Source organism: Drosophila santomea, chromosome 3R (genome assembly GCF_016746245.2).
Source record: "Drosophila santomea strain STO CAGO 1482 chromosome 3R, Prin_Dsan_1.1, whole genome shotgun sequence".
Classification (NCBI taxonomy): domain Eukaryota; kingdom Metazoa; phylum Arthropoda; class Insecta; order Diptera; family Drosophilidae; genus Drosophila; species Drosophila santomea.
Window position 1 is genome coordinate 2,793,409 of NC_053019.2, and position 24,054 is coordinate 2,817,462.

General features: G+C 41.5%; 1 protein-coding gene across 4 annotated transcripts in view; it reads left to right on the forward strand.

The window, feature by feature from the left end:
* Nucleotides 1–21,998, forward strand: part of LOC120452858 (AF4/FMR2 family member lilli) — a 42,332-nt gene extending 20,334 nt beyond the window's left edge. The window contains exons 4-6 of one of the 4 annotated variants that reach the window (XM_039637300.2): nt 15,307–15,972; nt 18,805–18,939; nt 19,480–21,994. In XM_039637300.2, coding sequence (XP_039493234.1) covers nt 15,307–15,972; nt 18,805–18,939; nt 19,480–20,822 — 2,144 coding nt within the window. In that variant the 3' untranslated portion in view covers nt 20,823–21,994. Of the gene's footprint in view, nt 1–10,409; nt 10,930–15,306; nt 15,973–18,804 lie in introns of those variants that run through there. The other 3 variants (XM_039637301.1, XM_039637298.2, XM_039637299.2) reach the window with 3 other exon arrangements.
* Nucleotides 21,999–24,054: the final 2,056 nt, after the last annotated feature.

The following is a 24,054-nucleotide window of genomic DNA, read 5'->3' on the forward strand; positions in this document are numbered from 1 at the left end:
CTTGGCAAGGCCTTTGCAAAGGAATCGGGTTGGTTGAGCGACGAGTACGTCGACGGCAAAGATGATAAATGCTTACCGGTTTTGCCTGTCAACCGGTAGGAAAAATATTAAAAAAAACACAATATTATTATATGAAAGCAGTGCCTGGGATAATAACTAGTGCATTTTGAACCGAGTGCCACGTGTGGAAAACATTTCTCGGTTCAAAGTCACTCACTTTCTCTAGGACCGGAAAGTTCGAAAATCGATAGAGCTAAACATTGCCGGCACTGTTTTCCTGCGAATTCCCCAACCTTCTCTCTATCCTCCTGTCTCTCTCTTTCTCTCTTTTGGTATTTCGCTTTCTCCGGCTTGCGTAAACTTTTTTGTGGGCCCGGTGAATTTTTATGAATGAATGCGGCAATTTATAGCATACTTAACAGGGCGCCTGCGTCGCCATTCTGTGGATGTGTGCGTGCGCGCCTATCGGTGTGTTTGCGGAAGCTTGCGATGACGAAAGCAAGGCCCTACAATGTCCTTGACTGCGGAAAGTTTCACACAACAGGTGGAATTTTAAAGATGTCTGTGTCTGCGCCTGGTTTTTTCCCCCATTTTCACTTTCACAGAATTCCGTTTGACGCAGTTGGGCGGGAGGCGAACAAAGTTGCGCGTCTCGTAAATTTTCGTTAGACGGCTGTACAGTTGACATCGCGGCGATAAAAATAGTTACAGTAATTGAGGGCCAACAAAGAGTGTGAAGTGTAATTTTTAAAAATGTAACGCCTTTTGGGGGCTTGTGAAAGAGACTGAGGAATATTAATAAATAAGTAATACACATTTCTGCATATAAATATATTTGTTAGCTTAAGGAAATATTTCAAGATCGAATTTTTACAAGATTTTAAGTTAAAGATACATTTACATACAATAAAGATACAATTTTTTTAAATAATTGTTGCATAAAGCATGTTTGTCCGTAAGCCAAAAATCATTTGCTTTGTTCATAGGCATAAGCCTTTAATTCAAAAGCAAATTAAATGGCAGAATCTTCCCAGACTGAGTCGCAACACGTTTGCATGGTGAAATGTTTAGTTAAAAATAGTCGGTTGAGAACCTGACGTGGCTAACGATGATTAAGCCAGCCATGAAATTATTAACTTGTTTTCACCGCTCTCGACACAAATGTTACCATACATGGTGTGCTGAGAGGGAGAGAAGCGAAACCGCAATTAAGCACAAATCACAAAGTTTGCCCAAAATTGGTTAAGACCAGTCGAAGGGAGCCAAGCAAAACAACCGAAATACCGATAATGCCGAAACGGCGAGATGATGGTTGAAAAAATAAAAACCAGCAGACACTAAATTTGTGGTGCCTACTTTTAACCAAATTTGGATGGGACTCTTTTATGAATTGTATAATATGCTCGTACAGTGTCTGAGCATTAAAATCACTTTGTTACTTGACCTGTTTTTCGACATCGGCTTAAAGAGTGCCAAAATGAAATTACACTTTTAAGTGTCTGACATTTCGTTAAAAAGCTTTCGGGTTTTTTGTGTTTCTTTCGATTTTACTGGAAACTCGTGGCATGAAGTGAGATCTTGAGACACATTCATATATCGCTGTCCTCGCCGCTAGGTGCATCCAACAATTCGCTGTTAATTAAGAACTACATTCGCAATGATTCATAGTGATGCGTGTTAAGACTTTTCCACTTCGTGTTCAGCATTAATTTGCCGTGAGATTATCAACATTAGACCAGGAGCAAACAGATTAGTGTCCGAAATCAAGTCTAAATCAACAAGGAGACGTCTTTGAAGTTGGATAGGTCGAGAGTTGTATACTCTAAGTATTAACCACTACAAGTATTCCTTTTGATACAGTTGATCGTTAGATATAAAGTAAGGGTACTTCGATTTTAAATTAAATAAATATGGCTCTAACCTTATACCTTTTAAACACGAATGCACCGTTTTATTCACTTCTGAATAAAATATATATATTTTATATTATTTATTAATACAAAATTATTAATAAACAAAACTTCATAGCTCCCAAATACATCTTAAATCAAGGAGTAATGTATCTGATTTTCGCAAGAGTATTTTCATTTGAAAAAGTTGTCAGTTGGGTCAAAAGAAATTTCATGTACCTTATAGAGGATAGAGAAAATAGTGCAGGGGAGCGATGAAACGAAGTGCAGAGCACCGAGATCCAAAAAACTATTTTAAGTTATTTTTGCACAACTTGGTCTGACACTCGTCCCTGTGTGTCATTGTGGTTTTGTTGTTAAAGCGTGCCAGTAAAGTGTTTTTGCATGCCAGAGTAAGGAAAGCAAAAAAAAGAGTACAACTACAAAAAATAAGGCGAACAATGTAGGCGTATTTTGATTATGATAAACTGGCGAATTATGTTGTCACTTTGCATTTTTCTTATAGAATGAAATTATATTTTATAAGCGCTCTGCAAGTCAAGAGAGTTGTTCGGCTTGTTGTTGTTCCTGTTGCTGTAGCTGTTGCTTTTGCGGCCATAAGACTCGGAAAATATTTACATGTCATGGCATTTGAAGGGATTTATGTGGCCCCAATGGAGACCTGCCTGACTCGTAGACGACGACACATTCACCCCGGACATTCCGCCATGAAAAATGATGAAAACGTACCATGGAAGCCCAAACAGATACATATACATCAGAATTGTATTGGCCATCGCAGGAGGTGGAGAATCAGCCACCAAAAAATATATCTTTGCACACATCTGTATATTCTAGATTCTAGTTCTAGATTCCTTTCACTTCTCATTATTCCGCCCAATTTGTTTGGCTTAGCCAAGAGATGAAAACTATATAGACAAACGCATTTATAGTTCCGATTCCATGAGCATTCGTATCTGCGGCTAAATATAACCCACGCGAGTTATTTTTATCGTTTCACGTAACGACGAGTATTAGTTGCTGATTATTATTGAACAACAAGCGAAATGCTTTCAGCTAATTATTTGCCGACGTCAAGTTCATGAGAATTTGAAAGTCTCGAGGAAAACACAACTATGACGTCGCTGCCATCTAAACAAATCCAAACACAAGCCGAATAAATGTGTGGGGGTGCGAAGTAAACAAGGCCCATCTATATGTCTGTGCTCCACAGATTTTTCGGCTAATTATAGGCTTGCAATTTCTGGTTCGACATGGGGGAAGAGGTCTCTAAAAATACACCGAAAGGAAGCGGAGGAAACAAGGAAATGGGCCACTAAATCAATAAAAACACCCAGCACCAACGACGTGACACACTTCAGTTTTGATCAAAGATTCCACTCGACAACACTGCGAACATTAAAAATTACAAGATATATCGGGAATGTCTCGGACCAGCTCTCCTCTCTCCTTTCATCGCTGGGATATATATCTTTATAGATATAAAATTAATGGCAATCAGGCAGCGAAAACACGACGAAATTTGTTCTCTAGCCGTGTGCCTTATGCCGTATGCCGTGTGCCGTGCGCCTTGGCCCATTGTCCCACAAGCAGATAGTTTTGTGTCATTAGCCCAAGATGCGAGGGACTGCCATCCAATCCATATGGCTGAGATGGAAAAGGCGAAACGAAAACTGAAAATTAATGATGCAACTGCGAAGTGTGTCACGGATGCCCCCAAGAACCGAACCAAGAACCGAGAGCCCAAAAGACATTTCCTCACACATATTTTCCCCAGCACTTTGAGGCCAAGGAATCTGCTCATTAGCAGCTGACAGTATTGGAAATTGGTTCGCATTCGGCTTGCCCGGTTGCCAGGCCCCCTTTGTGCCTTTAATCAAACGGATATATTTTCCCCGATATCGCCAGCTATAACAGCTATAAGGTATACGACACACTGTCTGCCTATATTTAGCCGTGTGACATCTATATATCCGTGTATATTATGCTGATTGACGCACAATGCTTTTCAGAGCGTTTCTGTGACGCTGCCCGACTTATCTCTATAGGGTTCTGTATGGTTACACGTACGCAGTTTAATCTGCGATCTGTTACCTGTAATCTGTGACGTTCATGCCAAATGATAAGGAAACATAATAATTCGCGACTGGCTAGTGGAAAATTAGGGTCAGGAAACTCACATTAAAACGTCAGACAAATGTGTTTTATCTAATAGTGATGAAAGAAGTGAAGCAATGGTCCTAAATGTTATTAAAAGTTTCATCGTATTTCCAAAACTATTTGGCTGAATGGATCAGCAAAATAGTTCTTGACTTAAAAAAATAAGAATTTCTTATTTCTATGAACTGCATAGCAATCTTCTGCAATACATAAATATAGTAAAAAATTGGTGAAGCCCGAAGAAATGCTTTCTAAGAAAAATATCTCACTAAGCCAAATGAAAAACAATGAAAATCAATCATAAAACGAGAACTTGGATCATTCGGCATATGCAGCCATAAAAAGTTGCGCATTTGTCACAATTCTAAAATTAAAAGTCCCCAATATCTTTCATTTTACCCAGCACAACAAATCGTAATATAAACTATCAAAGGCATTTAGTGGGATTAACTTTTTGTGGCCGAGACGACACTCTCATAAATATCCAAAAAGCGAAAAAACAAAAAAAAAGCCAAGAGAAACGCTGCCCATGCACGCCCCATAAATAAAGCCATTAATACGGAATTCAACGAATTTTCAGCGAGAGGCAAAATGCATACGCCCAATTCATCAAAACACGCGGAGATATGGTAAAAACAAAAGCCCGAAAAATGCAGTCAAAGCCAAAGGTTTTTTTTTCCACCCATGTGATTTGCCAATCATTGTGAAGGCTATTTTTAATTTTCGCCCATCTCCCAAAGAAGCGAAATTGAACGTCATTGGGAAAATAGTGTAAGTAGTGTGTGAGTTCCTAAAATTACCTTGACCGAGCGTGTAGAAAATAACAAAGCCCTATAAATAGACAGGGGAAATCAACGTGAGCATCCAAAAGCGAGCGGAGCTGATTAAGCGCCACAGAATTTATGAACTTGACGTGGAAAATTTATATTGTAATTATTTTGCTATTTGCACGCGGCGCTTTTCACGTCATTCCTGTGAGATCGATGGGCATTTGCCATTTGGATGCTCGGATGCTCGGATGCTCGGATCCTTGGATCTTTCGGTTCTTTCGCATCTATCGAATCTTTCGCATCTCTCTGCAGTTAATTGTTTACTGACGTATCCAGCGGATAGCGAGATCATCGCCAGACCGCCTGCTGACTTTGGCCAATTTAGGTCTTGTTTCCTTTGGGCGGCACACGTACTTGCTCTGCCGCTCTATATTCTCTATTTTCTCTATTTTCGGCCAGCTGATTGGGCATTTTAGCCAATTTCCCCCCTTTGGGCGGCCGCTGTCAATCTCTTTTGCGTCGTTTCCCTATCCATAATAATAGTAAAATGAAGATGCACGAACGTATTTTTGATTTCTTTTGTTTTTCGATTCCTCTCTTTTTGTTTTGGCAAAATATGTTCATCGAAAAGCGTTTTTAAATATAGTTCGAGTGAGCCACGCGTTTTATATTTAGAAGATTGCCATGTATTTCGTGTGCGCCAAAACCAGGAGCGTTCAACATAAATAGCGCATGAGTACTTATCAAACACATTCGTGCAATCTATTTCAGATGCCATTTTATTTGACCCACTTTCACCAGACAAATCAGGCTGAGTCGAGCGACTTATTCCTAATTGGGATTGCGCCGAGTTATTATTTATGAGTATTCATGTTTGTGACAAAACTCATAGAGTTTGCAATTAGACAACAGCTTTGCGGCTGTGGGTAGCTGCTAAACAATTGCCAGACATTTGGATTTTCGCTTTCCAAAATTGAGACTGACAAATTGGACATCGCAGAGAAAGTGTTAGATCGCATTTTGCTTAAAATCCTGAAAATATATATAATAAAACAAATCGAAATTATACTTATTACCTCGATACGAGCAAGCAGTTGGAAACTTGTGCTGACTTCCAAACAAGTCAAGCAATATATAACTTTCAACCACAATTATTTATTTAATTTATTCAAGCACTCAAACGTAGATAGTTTGTTAAATAAAAATCAAATGTAGAGCCTCCATGAATTCAACCTAAGCTTGCCAGATTTACGGGCCATAAACTGTCACCATCTAATCAAGTTCAGGATTTTCCAAGGAACCCACTGCAATATTTTTAATGCCACTAATTATCTTACTAATTTCTAAAGTTTTATGCACTTGTTTTGGAATACTGACAACTAATAAAAAACCGAAAATCAAATTTAATTCTCACCTCATTTTTCGCCGACTTCTCAACACAGGGGGAAAAATGGCGCTGGAGGTGTCTCTCAGTTTCTCTGATTCTCCGTGTCCCGCCGAGTTCCCCGCCCAATCCATGTCTCCGCCGCTCTATTTCAGCCAATGGAATATTTTTTGAGGGTCTCAAAATGTTTAAATTTCTAATTTGTGTCTCTGAACAACAATATTTCCCTCCACATTTTATTTATTATGAATTTTACAACGAATTATACGGACAGGCGGTGAAAAATATTCAACTTTTCTCTCTGCCTCGATTTACATTTTATGTCCTGACAATTAACAGGTTGGGAAACATAAGCACGATTAAAACGGTTAATTCGTAATAATTATATGTAAAGTGTATATATGCGACATAGGTATATAAATTTATTCACACCTCAAATCCAAGCCGATGACGACGCCCACTTGTCGATTGGTTTATGGCTCTCACCTATTTGGCCGAAACCAAAATGAAGTTGGCTTGCGTAATGCGCAGCAGCAGCAGCAGAAAATAAGTGCGTTTTCAAGCAGAGTGAAAACCCTACAAAGACCTCATTGGCAGTTCGGATAGGGCAAAAAAAGAAAACAATTTCAGTACGGAGGGCAATCCAAAGACTTGCCAACCAATAACAAGTGAATAGAAAGCCACACAGCCACAACTCAAGTGAATCTCATAGATACACTTATGTCTATATATTGGAGTGGAAGCGGGATGGCAGCAAGCAAGTTGCACTGCCAGTCAATACGCTTTTAATTACAACCTACGCGTGGCGAGAGCTGTAACTCAAAAGTTGCCCTAACAAAACTTTTCACCATTTACGGCAAAACGCGGACCTTGGCTAAAAAGACAGACAAACAGACACAAGCTCGGCTTGATGGCATTGATGGCAATGTTTGTTTGTTGGTTTGTTTATTTGTCAGCTTGTGCCTTTTGTATTTGTATCTGCATCTGTCGTGTATCTGTAGCTGTATCTGTATCTGTGTTTGCGTCTGTGTCTGCGCTGGGCGCGTGCCATGTGTCATCTGGCTTGCGACTCGAGAGTTGCGACTTGCGACGATCTAACGCCTCTGCCTCATCAGCCGTCGTCTCCCCAACTGACCCACGCACGTTCAGCAACGTTCTCAATGAGATAACACGACTGAGGAAACCCACACATCTGTGAAATTGGCATATAGACAGATATAGCTATCAATGCGACTTTGGATTTTCAGATAGGCAGGGCACCATGAATCGAACTAAGCACGCAAACAAAGGTGAATAAATTAGCTGATCACGGCGATTTTCAAGGAGCTGGTTTCTAGGGACAAAGTTCTAAAACAATGATCAAATGTATATAAAATGAAAACCGCGTTATTTACTCCTTAAAATCACTTTGATATATTATTTTACTGATATTCTGCTAGGCGAAACCCATATATGTACCTGCTACTATTGAGCATAAGCCAAACATTTTAATAGATATGTTACTTTATGTGTATATTGGCCCACCTCAAGTTCGATCGCTAATTAGTTTGTTAAAACCACATAAAATCCAACAATGAATGTGTGCCAATTTATGCGTCTGTGTCATCTGTGTTGGGCACGTTTATTAGAGACCCGACCTCTCCTGGGTGCGCTGGCTGAGAGATACTGCCTCCAAATTGGGGAAGAGGTGCAGTGCTGGGGCTACCAGTCACCAGCTGGGAGCTCAGCTGGGCTTAAGTCAAAAAAACGCCCCCCATTCAAGTGGAATCCGAATGGCAGCCAACCATATCCATCTTTGGATGAACGGCAATCAGACAGGCAGGCAGCAGTCAGTCAGCCAGCGGGCAGCGAATAATTTACAATGGCCACAAAAGTGTATTTTTAGATTGTGCAAACTATTTTCGTGGGTGTTTTGTCAGGGGCTGGACACCCTAGCACCACCTTAGGAAAAAAAATATAAATCAACAAAGTCCCAAAATCATCGTCACTACATTTCTGAATAGATTTAGCTATATTTAGCGCAATGAGTTTTCATTTTCCTCGCTACCGACTTGATGCAAATCACACACATACAAAGCGCAAGTTTTTAGTGGCGTACGTTGGCCTACAGGTGGCCAACGAATTCTACGTGGCCATTTCCTTCGCTCTTAACAATATTCCCCCTAGATTTCCCCGATCGGCCAGCATTATGTGAAGGTTAAAAATAATCGGGAGCGATGCGGTGCGATTTGTATTTATTTTGTTTGGCAAAAAACTTTCACAAATGAGGCAAAGTTCTATTTTTGGGTGGGGGCGCATATAAATGTATCTGTATCCCTTGTGTATTCGCCAGCTATCTGACGTACTCAGTTGTTGTGTGCTGCTAAACTTTTTGCCGGCAAAAAACCAAAAGAAAACATCTTGAGGTGTTTATTTTTAGGTCATGGCGTGTGCTCCAATCAACACACAAAAAGTGTCTCGGTTATATTGAGGTTTTCTTAATTAACCCAAATCATTTTCGTTAACCAAATCATTTGGCTTAAGCTGTGAAACTTTTTTTTTTGGAATTCCTTTACAGCGTCGCCTCAATTTTATTTTCGCACTATTTCCAACTGCAGTTTTGTTTATGTTTCGCAGTAAAAACATTTGCGGAATTATTGCCTCTGCACATTGCACATCTGACGTGCAACCTTGTCCTTAGCACATGAAAACTGTTGTTTCGTTTACAATGTGAACGAATGATAAACATATGAACCAAAATTCCAAATGCTGTCAATTTCAGAATTCAGAAAGACACAGAACAGAGAAACACGGAATTTACAATGTTAGGAAGTTTTAAATGAAGCTGAAGTAAGGATGTCTCAGAATTTAGTTAAATAAATTAAAACAAAATAATAATCAAAAAACAAGAGAGACAACTAGTAAAATATCCGTATTATTATATCTTTAAAAATATTCTTAAAAATTATGTACATATGTATACAAAAATATGTTTTATATTTCTTAAGATTTTAAAATTTCAGTCAAGCAGAAAAGTATTTCCCACCAGTCAAATAAATCAATCAACTTAAAAAGTATTCAATCTTATAATTTTCTCACGGAAATTAGTCAACAGAACCTATGGTTATACCAGTCTCAAACGATTCCACTGACGCGTATAAATTCAACGCATTTCATTAAGTAACGTCCAAATTAATAGAGGACCCATGGGAATGTGTCTTCCTGACCTTTTGTATTCTCATAAAGCTTTTAGAGAACTTAATTGTCCGAATTGACTTGTTGGAGTTAATAAAAGTGCCCCAATTACCCAGCAAATGCCCAAACAAATCACCTTTTCATAGACACTTCAAGTGAAGTGCCTCAGACAGATACTTGCCAAAACACTTGTTCAACTATTTTCCAAACAATTTCCACCCTGACCTTTGCTGGCTACCGTGAAAAGTATCCCGAATAGACCCAAATACTGTCCATAAATGGTCAAGTGAATCATTTATTTAGAAATTGGAACATTTTTGGCGGACGGCTCATGCAAACCATTTCGGATGGATCTCAGTTGTTTACGTCGATGCGAAAATTGCTATGCCTAATGGGCCGCAATTTTCGCGCACACTGATGACGTATTTCGGAAAATCATAACATTTGCCAGCCGCTAAAAGTCTCACACAAGCGCACGAATCGATGGATACCCAGAGATACTATATACAAACTTATACAATACGGGCATGGTATGGGGGTACCTGTTGTATTATTTTTACCTCAAGCGAGACCGGAGAGAATCGAAATCGAAATCGAAAAAGTGTTGCCCCGAAAAGAGAGGGAGCACAACGAAACTCACCACGGCGGAAAGGCCTGGCAAACTGTTGATTGGCTGGAGTGCGCGTGCGCGATGAAAATGGCTGCAGTGTAGGGAGGCAACCAGACCTACGATTGGATCAACATCGGGCCGCCAAACCGGCCGGCTATACTAAACTCACACACATATGTAGATAATACTTTCGAGACATATGACGTCGATGAGCTGCGAGATTTCCCCGCCACAGAGAGCGGTGTTTTCGAATTCGACTCTGGGGCGCGTGCCGCCCGAGCAGGGCATTGCGGTAGCGCCCGAACAGGGACCGCACTCAAAGCAGTGTGTGTGAGCGAACAGCGATGTTGAGTTTCATTCATAAAAACCGAAAGAGGGCGCATCTCGTGCCTCAGTTGTGTTCGGACAAGCAAACGCGACGGTTGAAATATAATAATCCAAAGCAGAATAAGCAGCCAGCAAGCTAGCAAGAAAACAAGAAAGCCAATTCAGAAGCAACAATATATAGATATATGTTCAACGCGGAACACCAATTGGAAAGTCCCGGAAAAAAGCATCGTTCGTGAAGTGAAATAAATAAATTAGTGACAAAAAGCAAGATATTAAGTTTTCACCACAAATAAATCAGTTAAAGCATAGAAGCCATTTCTTGCTTATCAAACTTAAACTGAAGTAAAAGTGAAAGGATATTGCGGCACTTGGCGACGGCATGAATGAAAGCCCACCGCCTTATAAGATGATTACACGAGCAGTGCTTTATTGATTTTTGCCTCGCAGTGAGAACGAGAACGAAACTTTCGTGAAACTGACTGTGAAAATTTTGCAGACCTAAGAGTCTAAGAGCGACGAAAAGCCAAGAAGGCAACAAAAAGCCAAAGGAAAAACTTTTTGAATTCTTCTGCAAGTGCCATTGCGATCCAGGTGGGTGTTTGTCGAAAAGTGCTGGCAAAAGAATTTTTAGTGACTTAGGCTCGCAAATTTCAGTAACTCTTTAAGTTAAATGAAAATGTTCGCTGTGCTTTTGGTTGAATTATTGGTCAGAAAATTGAATTTATAAGAACGCTAAGAAGCATAAATTTAATTGTTGATTTATGGGCGCCGCCTTGTCAATTGGATATGAAATTATGGGGCAAAGAAGCATTTTTAAGACTTCCTATTGGCATATGATTTAAAGTCAAGTTGTTTTTGAAATAAATTGAAATTTTTTTAATTTAGTGTGGCAAATATGTATATCTACTAATGTTATTTAGTACAGAAGATTTTAATAGATTTGTATGTGTTTTTGTGTTACTACATGATTGTTAGAATTGTAAAAAATAATGAGCCAAGGAGTTCAGTGTGTTTCATAATTAAATAATTCGGAATAAATAAATTTGATAGTTTCAGAAGTTGTTGCAAATAAAATCCTGGCAATATATCCTGTCGTATCATGGCCAGCCGGACTATTTTATTATTTCTTTATTTTCTCAGATTCAGATGAAAGATATAAAAATTCATTTTACGCATAATAAAAATGTTTGCACGTTATTTAGAAAGCACCTGGGAGCAGAGACACAGCCAAGCGGCAAAATTTACGACCGCAACTATGTATTCCCGAATTTATGTGGCCAAGCACAAGTGCAATCTGCATTAGCCATTTGCAGATTTTGTAATTAAATTATTGTCATACACTTAGCGCTCAATTAAAAGAGCAATCTGCTCAGCTCACTTGTTTACAATTTGATGGCAAATGTTTTTGGTCCGTCTGCATTCCACACATTAATGTACCCAGCCTCAGATCCGTAACGCCCCCAAACCGGCCAAAAGCTTTCCCGCTAATGCACTTCCTAGTTGTGGTTTTATAATGCCAGACCGCGTTCGAAATGGAAAAACAATTAGCAAAATGATTTACATGCAACCTCCCATAACCAAGCGATGGATCATCGATCAATTCCAAAGCTTTTCCATCACTTTTCGTCGAATTTTCGTATTTGGGCAATTAATTATGATATCAAAACAAAAGGTGCCGACGCCTGCGATCGGGTCATCGTAGAGTTCATTTAACACTTGCCGCAGTTGGCAAATGGCACTTTGACACCAAATCCCCCAGCTCCTTTGGATTTTTCTCAACTTTAAGTGACCGAAACGGCTGAAGTTGCCGTCGGTAGTGCGTTTTTTTTTTCGTGCGTTTTGGCTGCCAAGTCAAACAAGAAAATTTTCATTTAAGTGCCCACTAAAATGATTTCAAACAAAGAGGCGAAAAGGCAATCTTTATAAAAATATACATATTCGGTGTGGTGTAGAGTTGTGGCGATGGTTGTTGTTGTTGTTGTAGTCTGGCCCGCGGCTGTTTATTTTCATTAATTGTTCTCATGAGGAGGGAAAACAGGCAACCAGAGCTGTTGGCATGAAAAGTGTGACAAAGTGTTACGCATGAAAAGACGGCGGCAAAAGATACATTTTCATGTTGTCCATGTTAACTTGTTGGACACTCCTGGTGAAGGGAGCTTGGGGCACAGGGGAAGGGGGGATTGGGGGTCGGGGGATGGGAGATGGGGTTCCTGCTCCCGCTGTGTGAATGATGGACTTTGTTGCCGCCCGGCCATTCCATCATCGTTTCGTTTTGGCTCCGTGTCGCATGCAACTTGCATGTTTTCTATCTATGTATCTGCGATATACTTTTACCCTCCAACACACACACACACTTTTGACTAATGATCGCCATCCCTTCTCCTTTAAACGTTTCTTAAATTTCTTTTCATATTATTAAGAAAAGAAAACAAAGCAAAAACTCGTATTATTATTATTAGTTGAGATATTTTTTTTTGCTTCGCGCTGTACCAAGGCTGCAAATGCAAATCTGTCGATATTTGAGTACCGAATAGTATTGGACAAGCTCCCCCAAGACAACAAACTTGTAGTTTATTTTTGGAGCCGCTAAGTAGCCAAAGGTCGCTTAGTGCGTCTCAAAATCTAATCCTCAATGAGGTCTTCAATGCTGCCAATGAAAACAAATGGTTAAAAATCGAATAATAACCTGAGACCTGGGGGTCAGCCGTGGCCCATCCCCCATCCCCATCAATTGCCAAAGCAAACAAATTGGCGCCCATCTATCCGATTGTTAACACTCTCGACCGGGGCGAAGTAATAATAAAAATAAAAAAAGGGCATATAGAACTCCAAGTGGAACTATGGAAGTGGCTAGAGTTATAGCGACAGCTGCAACCGGTTTGGCAAAACTTAATTAAAATAATATCAACATAACAATTTTTTCATGCTCGGCGCTTTTTTTTTCTTCCTCATCGAGCCGTTAAATGTATCTTTCGGATATCCATCTCACTCTGGCGCACAGCCACTGCCAATATTCATTCATGGCAAAGAGATCTTGACGTGTGTTGTGTTGTCTGTCCTACTACACTAAAAACAAAATCAGGAAAATTGCTATGCAAAAATATGCAGAGTGAAAGAAGTCAGGGGATCCGGGCCGGAGACAAGATTTACAATATACATAAACGCAGACAGCGGTTTGAAACAGTGGCACTTGCCTATGATGGAAGTCCAGACGGAAAAACTCTCAATGATAAATGGTAGCCGTAACAGATCTCTAGAGCGATTGCGCTAGTAGCCAGTCATGATTTCATTTGCTTTAAAGTTTCATTCGATACCCAAGATATCTTCTTAGGCAGTTGCCACTGTAGATAAGCAACAGCATCGCTGGCCGTTGTTGATTTTTCTTTATTTTTTTTTTTATTTAAGGGAGTGTCAATTGTTAGCCGAGTTATTAAGAACCACAGGGGAAGACAAAGACCGGGCCAAGAAGTCCAAAGAGGTGGCAGTTGGGTTCGATTCGATGCTCTACTCCAACCAGTTTTTCAGACTTTGAAAGGTTTGAGATCGAGGTATTGGGTTTTATTTCGGCCGCCCGCGGATGATTCATGTGGCAAGCCAGCGAAGAGAAAAAAGCAGATACAAATCTTTGATCGACTCTAAAAATTATTGACTCGGGCGCATAATTTTATGAATGAACAAAACACAAAAGGCACACAGCACAGCACGCGCGGGCTCAGCCAACACAAATGTGTAAAAGTATCTGCATCTGTATCTGTATCTGAGTCGGCATATCTGTGCCCTGACGTTTTTGAATGTAATTTCACTCGCTGCCCGTCTCGAGTGCACTTTGCCATGGAAATTATGCGTGAAATCAAATGTAAATAAAGGAGAAAAAGCAAAAGTGCCAAAAGCGGGACGCTCTCTTCCGCCGATGTTGCCTCTTCGTACATCCGACAGATACGCCGTGGCACGGTAGTTATTTTGGCGCATAGCTGCCTGTCAGCACAAGTGCACTTGTAATGCAAATCAACGCGGTCAAGCCTTTGCCACGGTGAAAAAAAACATCACACAAAAATGGAAAAAACTAAAAATAATAATAATAAAATAAAACAACACTCGAGAGCCTCGAATGACGCCACATTGAATGGGGAAGACCCAGACCCAGTGCCGAAAACTCGTTGCAGATGGCAATCGCAAATTCGGTTAGTTTATCTGTGATAAACACTCATAGCCATAGACGTAGACATAGATAACTACAAAATAAATAATAAGCCAAGTTTATGTGGCATTTGTTTAGAAAAATTGGCCAGCCACATCTCTAATTGAGAGTCTTGCATAAGTTTGCGGCAGTGGATTGCGTAAGGTCACTGAATGGCCCACTTCCCGGAATCGAGGTCCGATCTTAAACCTGTGGGGGGATGATGTTGATGTTCATGATGATGATGATGACGAACCATGGGAAAGACGCCTGTTCTACTTCTCAGGGCTTAGAGCCGCGAACTGCGAGCTGCTAAGTGCTTAATCGATCTTAATTTAATTGCCTGCGATCGCCATCGTGGGCGCAGGAGGCGAAAGTCTGCGACAGATCCCAAAAGACGACAACTCGATGGCAAATTAAATTGTTAAGTAATTTCACCACTTGATGACCCCAAGTACTCACTCATTCACCGACTGGTTATGCAATCGAACAGCTATCGTGGCAAATCAATTGAACGCCGAAGTGCGCGGCATTCGCAATTATGATTTTGCATGAGTCCGTCTGCGGTTACCAGCTTTGATTGCTCTCGACATTTCGTCTTAGATTTAATAAAAATATATATCAGCTCTGAAAAATTAGTTGGCGGTTATAAGCAGATGGTAATTCTAAAATCTCTGAAGAAATCTTTAAATGAAATACTTTCGTCTCTACTTTGCGAAAGCTTACTTCTGAACTGTAATTTATTCAGAAAAATCTCTATCCAATTTATTAATTTGTTTCTTTCTTTGCAGGCGGCGTAGCCCCTGGAACTCCATCAGCGGCCATGATCATGGAAGGGCTTGAAACCCTGGTGGCGCCAACGCATCACGCATTCCTGCTCACCGAAACGGCTGCGGCCGCCCACTTTAATGTGCTGAGCTTCGACACCTGTCTGTTCAAGACGAGCACGGCGGCCCAGAGCAGCGGCAGTCCGTCGACGGCCACCTACCTGAGTCCCGCCCAATTCGGGGGCAGTCATCACGGCGGCAACAGCGCCAGCACCAGCAGCCACTCCCTGAACTCCTCCTCGACCGCATCCTCGTCGTCCGCGTCGTCCTCGCTGCTTCACTACACCACCGCCTCGGCAGCCGCCGCTGCTGCAGCTGCCGCGTCCGCCAACAATTCGGTGCTCCGTGCCCGCAACCAGACGGCCACGCCCACCCAGGGCGGGAGTCCGGGACACGTGGCCGTTCAGCCGAGCGCCACCGCCAGCAGCGGACGCAGCTCGGCCTCCCATCTCAGCCTCCTGAACACCAGTGGCCAGCACAGCCCCACCTCGTCGGCCGTCGAGCAGGTGGAGGCCCACAAGCAGCTGATCGAGGCGCTGCCGGGCGACCTGAACACGCCGGTGACCACGTCCAGCGATATTCCCTCGTTCTTCGGCCCCAGCACCGTGGTGGAACCACCCCCCATTACTGGTGAGTACAGCTTTAAGTAAACATAGTGAATATGAAGTGCATTCACTAAAAATTACTAATTACGTGGACTGGTATTTGCATTAAAAGATAACTAGAAAGAACTATGTGTTCTGATAATAATATAACATTTAGTTAAATGCTCGACTCTATTTTTACATCTTTAAATGTTATCAGTCTTTTAAAAGTTAAATTGCATTTATAATCAATTCACAATTCTAGTTGGACAGTTCAAGTATTGATAGTTAGTAGTGTTAGCTTCTATGCATTCCACACATATCTCTTTAGAAAGAAACTAACGCAGTCCGAATACCACGATACTCGAGTAGAGATCATTTAGAACGGAGCGAAAGTACATGTATTTTTCTCGCCAAGATAGTTCAATAGTGTAATACGGCCTATAAATCGTGGACACAAAAGCCTCAAAACATTTATAGAGTTTTGCCTGGCCGCTGCGCCATCGGCTGGGAGGAAAAGTCGGGCCGTGAGGTTTCTTTATCTGCTGCTAATGGATGCAGCTTGCAGCTGCCACATGTTGCAGTGGTGGTGTTACAGTAGTGGTGCAGTTGCAGTCCGCATGGAGTCTGCAACTAATCCGTTGTCAGTCCTAAGTCTCAACATAAATCAGCCTCAGCGGAGACCGCAGAAACTGTCGTTATGTTGGCCCATATCTTGACTTACTTCTGCGCCACTTCAAAGTATCTCGGCTTTGTCTTTCACCGGACGACTTACCGCAACCTTTTCTCCCTTGGCTTGCCCCATTGCCCCCTTGCCACACAACAACAAGTTCAAAATCAAAAATAAACATTCAAAAATGTTGGAGTACCAATTTTTGAGGCATTTCTTTATTTGCACGTCTTCTGATTTGTTGATCTTGTTTTTCAATTTTGGATTTCTTTTTTCTTTGTGATATAGTGATTTTGTTTGTGCCTGTTCGTTTGCATTAATAAATTCGTTTCGTATTATTAAGTTATGAGGCATTTAAAGCGGCCTCCAGCCAAGAGTTTCATATATAATTTTGATCTTTGCTCACATAAATATAAATTAATAAAAATGTTGACATCCCAATGGCTATATCGCCGTATAGACTTTGTAAAATGTATGTCATAAAATTTTCTGTTTTATTTTCGCGCTCACTTTTCATTAATGTCAAAAATTGAATTTTGCAATGATCGCGGCGCAGCGTTCTCATATTTCTGAGACTGCATAATATTAATAGGAAATACAACAGCAAAAATAGAGCTTAATTAATCTAGAAAAGGCAACAACGACGGCGCATGTATTAAACATTTCCGTTCAGTGTCAATGTTTCGAGCGCAATTTTCTCACAAGACGCTGCCCCAAGATACGCGTACCAAATCGGACTTGTATGTATACATGATTGTGATACGTATATACGAGTATCTACGGACATATGGAGCTGCATTTCTAATTGAATTAAGGCAAAGCAAATAAAGTATACTAGATTTGCTGCTGCTATCAAAAACAATTGAGTTTAATTGCTCTCTTTTCTGCCCTAAAGAATGACACATTTTTGTCTGGTCTCTCGCAGAGAGCGTGTAGATCCATTGAAAATGCATAAAAACATATATCAGATTCATTTGTGTCTAAAATATGTTTTAGCTATAAAGTTTGCCAGAAGCCAAAAAAATGTCACTCGTAAATTCTGGCCACAACCCACGCTGCGGCGACTTCTTGGCCAAAACGCTAAGAAAAGAACAGCAGAACAGCAGAGAAGCTGAACGGCAGAAATCATAGACATGGGCAATTTTCAAATGAAAATCCATTAAAACAATTTGCATGACAATGATGGAGCGGCATTTAATCGCCAAACTTGGCAAGCTGGCGAAACTGCTGGCCATGTCTCACTCGTATTGGAGGGTTTGGGTTTGGACGAATTGGTCGACCAAGGCTCCATATTGGCCAGACTGAAATGCGTCTCCTTTTGGGCCTGTCACAAATTTAAACATAATTTGTTGTCAACTTTTTCTTCTATTTTCTTGGGGGCACATAATTTGCCCTGACAGCATTAATGGGGCTTGCAAATATATTATATGGAACAATAGAAACGCTATCGCGAAAATTTCTGTGAATCCCAATGCATTGCTACTGCCCCCTCCGAAAACGAGATTGATGTCGCAGCACATTAGGCGCAATGCAACTCAATCAATATCCAGGCTAAAGCTCAAGTCCAAGCGGCATTAATGACGCCAATCGTGAGCACTAAAAAAAAGAAACAAAAAGAAGGGGAACCGAGAAGAGCTGGAAAAGATATATTCCCGGCCTGGTAGCCGCGTAATTAGTCTTCTCGCCGACACTTTTGCCTGGCCCCCAATGGCAACTGTCTTCTGCCGCCGGCAGCTTCTGCACTTCTGCTTTTCTCGACTTCTGGGCACGATGAGCGATGAGCGATGATGCGACCTCCCGTGTCGTTCGATTTCCGCGAAATCAAAGCGCGCCCAGCTGCAGTTGCAGTTGCAGTTACCCAGTGCCAATGCCAAAGCCGTTCGGGCGAACTGTGATTGATATCGTTGCAACAGCAACATCAGCAGCAGCAACTCAAGCAACACCAGCAATCAAAGCTTTCAGGGCAATGATTTACTTTTTCATATAACCCAAATATCACCCAGAGGAATTCATTCTGTCATAATGCGGCTTGAAATTCTTTAGAATTTTATGCAAAAGCACAACAGATCTTAGGTACAAGAAATTCGGCTTATCACTTTCAATTTATTAGGATGATGATCTTATTTTTTTTGTAATTGAATTTTATTTAATATCCCTTAGAGAAGAGCCACACAACTAACACGCATATCCTTTGTTCCTCCATTGCAGGCTCCATCGAATCCGAGGATCTGTCTCTGGAACCCCAGGTGATATCTGTGGCCAGTCCCGTGCTGTCGCATTGCAGTCCGTTGAAGGAGGAGCGCAGCACTCCGCCAGCATTGGCCATTGTCAAGGAAGAATCAAGTAATAATAGTTGTAATATGTACCCACAACACAACAACAACACCACAACATCATCTTCAACAACTACAACAAGTAAACAGACAACAAGCGAAAGCAACAACAGCAACACCGAGTGCGTTGGCTCGCCCGGCAACCACACACACTCACACCAACAACAGCAACAACAACAACAACCACTGCAACACAACAACACGAGCAGCAACAACAGCAATTGCCACCACAGTCACCAACAGCAGCAGCAACAACAACAACACATGAGCTCCCCGCAACATCAATACCAACATCACCAAATATTACACCAACAACAACAATTGCCAAATCACCACCATCATCATCATCACCACCACCACCATCACAGTCAGCTACAACTCCAACAACAACAGCAACAACAACAACAGCAGCAACACCAACAACAGCAACTGCAACACCAGCAGCACCAACAACACCACCAACAACAATATCAGCAACATGCCATTCAACACCAGCAATCACAACAGCAGGCTAGCAAAATCTCATATCGTGGCATTTTCACCACCACAGGCAACGCGATGAACGCAGCAGCTGCCGCAGCAGCCCAGCAGCAGCACCAGCAGCAGCAACAGCAACTTCCCTCCCCGCAACTGGGCGCCCTGGCCGGACCGATGTCCCCGCCCTCAAATAGTTTGGGCAACAGCTGGGGTCTTCCCAGTCCGGACAAGACCATGTTCCAGCCGCCCCTGTTCAGCCTGCCCGCTCACTATGCCACCATGCAGCAGCAGCAGCAACAGCAGCAACAGCAGCAACAGCAGCAGCAACAGCAAGCCGCAGGAGCTGCTTCCTCGCCCTACGACGACGGACGAGCTGCAGCAGCAGCGGCGGCCCAGCACGCCGAGCTCTTGGGTTTGACCATGGACTGCACACCTCTGTTGCTCAAACAACCGCCACCAACTTACGCCGGAACCTCCGCCGGATTTCCGGGCCTGGGTGACCTGCACAGCAGCCACGAGCAGCAGTTGCAACAGCAGCAGTATGTGCGATCGCAGCCGAAATACCAATGGCTGGACTCACCAGCGGACTATGCCCAGCAGCAGCAACAAGTGCAGCAGGTGCAGCAGGTGCAGCAGCAACAGCAGACTCTGGTGCTGCCAGGACCCACTTCATCCGCCAGTTCCAGCAATGCAGCTCTGGGCGTTTTGATACCCAAGCAGGAGAACTATCCCGATATGCAGCCCAGTTCGAATGGCACGGGCTATTCCGGAGGATCCGGAGGCAGTTCTGCGGCAGCCGCTGCCGCCGCTGCAGCAGCCGCAGCAGTGCAACTGGCCGAGTACAGTCCATCCACCAGCAAGGGACACGAGATCCTGTCGCAGGTCTATCAGCAGAGCACTGTGCCCTTGAAACTGGTGCCCGTGAAGCCGCGCAAGTATCCCAATCGCCCCAGCAAGACGCCCGTGCATGAGCGACCCTACGCCTGTCCGGTGGAAAACTGCGACCGTAGGTTCTCCCGCTCCGACGAGCTCACCCGCCACATACGCATCCATACGGGCCAGAAGCCCTTCCAGTGCCGCATCTGCATGCGCAGCTTCAGTCGCAGTGATCACCTCACCACCCACATTCGCACCCACACCGGCGAGAAGCCCTTCAGCTGCGACATTTGCGGCAGGAAGTTCGCTCGATCCGATGAGAAGAAGCGGCACGCCAAGGTGCACTTAAAGCAGCGCATCAAGAAGGAGAAGGTGCGCGGCGAGCAGCAGCAGCAACAGCAGCAACAGCAGCAACAGCAGCAACTGCAGCAGCAACAAGAGCAGCATCACCTGAGCCTGCAGCAGCATCAGCAGTACCAGCAGCATCACCTGCTCCACTCCGCAGACTTGGCCATAGTCACCTCCAGTGCGAGCATGTAGAGACTAGAGAACTCGGCATCCAGCATTGCCAAGGCAAAGACTCCAACTCCAACTGCAGCTCCAACGCAGAAAGTTAGTCTGGCCCTGGCCCTGGATCTCGACGAGAGCGCCTTTCCCTTCGAACTGACATCCGACTACGGCACCCTGTCGCCGCTCACCAGTCCCCGGCAGTTCAACTACGTGTGGGTGGGCCAGGACTCCAGCCAGCCCTTCTTCTACAAGGATAGCAGCGTCCAGGAGAAGTAGAGCAGCAAGAGTCCAGCCAGGGGCAATCCGTCGAGAGGAGTCAATCGCTGATGCTGAATAATCACTTAGTGTATACTGAACTGTAGTCGTAGAAACGGGGTTGTGCTATCAGCAAAATCTATGCAAGACATTAAATAGTAGAGAAGATACAATATGCTACAGTTAGCCTAGATAATATCACACATCCAAGAATGGTCACGATAGGAAATCAAGGAATCTGAAAATCAAGAATTTAAGAAATCGAGCAAGCTAAACAGAGTTACTAACCATACAAAGCCTAACTAAAGCAAATTGATGATTACTAACTATATTCGATGTAATTGAAATGGGAAAATATTTAACTTATGTCTCTAATACTGTGATCTCATGTGTAATAATTATTAATTTTAATTTCTTTACATAACTGCAAGTAACCAGTAATAATTTTAAAAATTATAATCCTTTCGCCATTGCCTAGCTAATGTTCATTTTTTAAAAATGCTAACACAAACAAAACACACAAACACTAATTTATTGCATTTTAAAATAATTATACATATATATCTATTATAATTATTAACTTATTATCTTAAAGGTTTAGATTTAGGTTTTAACATTCAGAATACACAAAAACGAACACACAAATCTTAGCATATCATATTTTCCTCTAAGCATTATAAATTGCGTAAGTTCAAAACAAAAGTTACTTTTAATCGAAAATCGGAATTTTCGTGTGCTAGAAACGAGAAACTTGTTTAACGGAAACGGAATCGAAACTTAAAATTGAAAATTACCCCAGTGTACTTCCTTAATTGATTCGAAATCAAAATGGCAAATGGAAATGAGATGTTATTAAACATTATACATATATCTTGAATACGTTTATGTTCTATCTACTGTAGAAAACACTTTCTTCTTAGTTTGTAATGGTTTATTTTAAGTTGAATTAATTTTTATATTATTAGTTTACTTTACCTTGCAAAATATATAACAATTTTTTAAAAAACATATATCATTTGCGTTATTATTTATTAGTTCCTTGTTTTTCAGTTCCAAATTGATTTTCAAAACGAAAAACGAATGGTGCATGCAAAGTAGATGGTTTCGGCTCGTAGTATTTGGCAATAAGGATCGCATAAAACGTAAAGAACTTAGTAGGAGTTAGACAATAGAAATATTGAATACCCAGCAGTACAAGTACAAGAACCCCCAGCAGTCCTAATTCGAACCTTATTCCAAAACTATGAATTTTCCATAGCTTTATGAACTTTTGTATGGCTATGAATCACGCAGTATACCTATAAAATAAGTATAAATGAAATTTGATAACGAAATTTTAATGCTCGGCTTATTCTGAATGAGTCTGGCGCCTCAAAAATGATAGCCTAACGAACTTGAATCGAAGTAGAAAGTGTGGAAAAGCACGAAAAATGAACTCTTGTGCCACTTGACAAATATATTTGTTGATGTATACATACATATGTAAGTGTATAGAGCCACGATAGCTGAAATACGAAAGTACGAAATACGAATGGTTTGAGAATGTTTTAAATTCGGATCTATTTTATAGCAAAAACAATGGTGAGCATACAACATATATTTTGCATAGCCGCTAAAATCAGACACAAATTAGCATTAGGACCGAAGGTGAAGGGCAGTGCCAACATTGAGAACATTCCCGAAGGAGGATAACATTAATCTATATATTTGTATTGAAAGTTTGTCATTTCTTTGCTAGTATAGTGTTCGGAGTAAGTCACAAAGTATCCAAAATGCAAATGAATGTGTGAAACTTATGTGCCATCAAGAAAATAATGAAGCTTATAAAAACACGGACAGAGGAAAAATAATTACACCTAAGAAACGATTTTGTAATTTTAAACGTTGTGATTTATATTGTTCATTTGATGCATGGTTCAGTGTTAATAATTATTATTCAGTCATTTATCCAAGGGGCAAGGCTTAAGCAAATTATATCCATAGGTGTATTGAATGTGTACAAAGGTAAATGTGTTTATATCTCGAGTTGCTTATGGACAGTTTTTCTTCCATATATACATTACATGAATGTAGAATCCACTTGGATAAATGTATTTTATTGATGCATTCTTAGCTAGACAACAATTATTCGTAGCTAAGCCAAATACAAATAAAAATAAAAATACACTTAATGCTCAATCGGTGAGGCAGCTTGAAAATGTGTTTTTGTAGTTTCGCATTGCAGTTTAAATATAATTTATTTGTGCGTTGAAATACATAGGAATCTAAGTGTTTATTAATGTCTTATGTGTGCACATCCAGTTCTTAACTACCATTTAAATGAGTATTCCAAATTCCAAGAGGCTCCCAGTTCGCAAACTCTTATTTCCAAGACTGTCTGTGTGTTTGTGTTTAGATCGTTAAGTCTGTCGAATCGGTTCTATCTTTCATACTTGGGGAGGCTCCACCTTCTCGACGATACCAGTTCGCTCTTAAAAATTCCACACCTTATATATACCCCTAAGCATAAGTTGATATTTTATGTCAAAGTAAACTAACAATATTCGAATTATATATTAAATACGTGAAAAAATATGCAAATTTGGCGAAAACACTTTTTGAACCAATTAAACAAACGAAATTTAAAATTTAACCAAACACCGTCTTTTTATTTTTGATGTACATACATACATGCATACTAGTATGTCTCGCATGCTCGGCAAACGGATTTCTTTCTGGTCATATAAATTAGTTAGGCATTCGTTTCAATAAGCCATATCGTGGCCATATATAGCTGCGAAATGCAGCCCCAATAAAAAGCGCAATAAAATTGAAAATAATAGCCAAAGCGGGCCAGAAGACGACGACACGGACGATATATGCCAGCACTCAAAACTAATGAAATGTTCCAAACTCCAAGGCAGGAAAGTCGCCTGACCAGAAAGAAAGAAAAGAAACGCTCAATTCTTCCGTCGGTTCCTCGGCCACTGAGCCACGCGGTTGCTATGGTCATTCTTCTCCTGGCCGC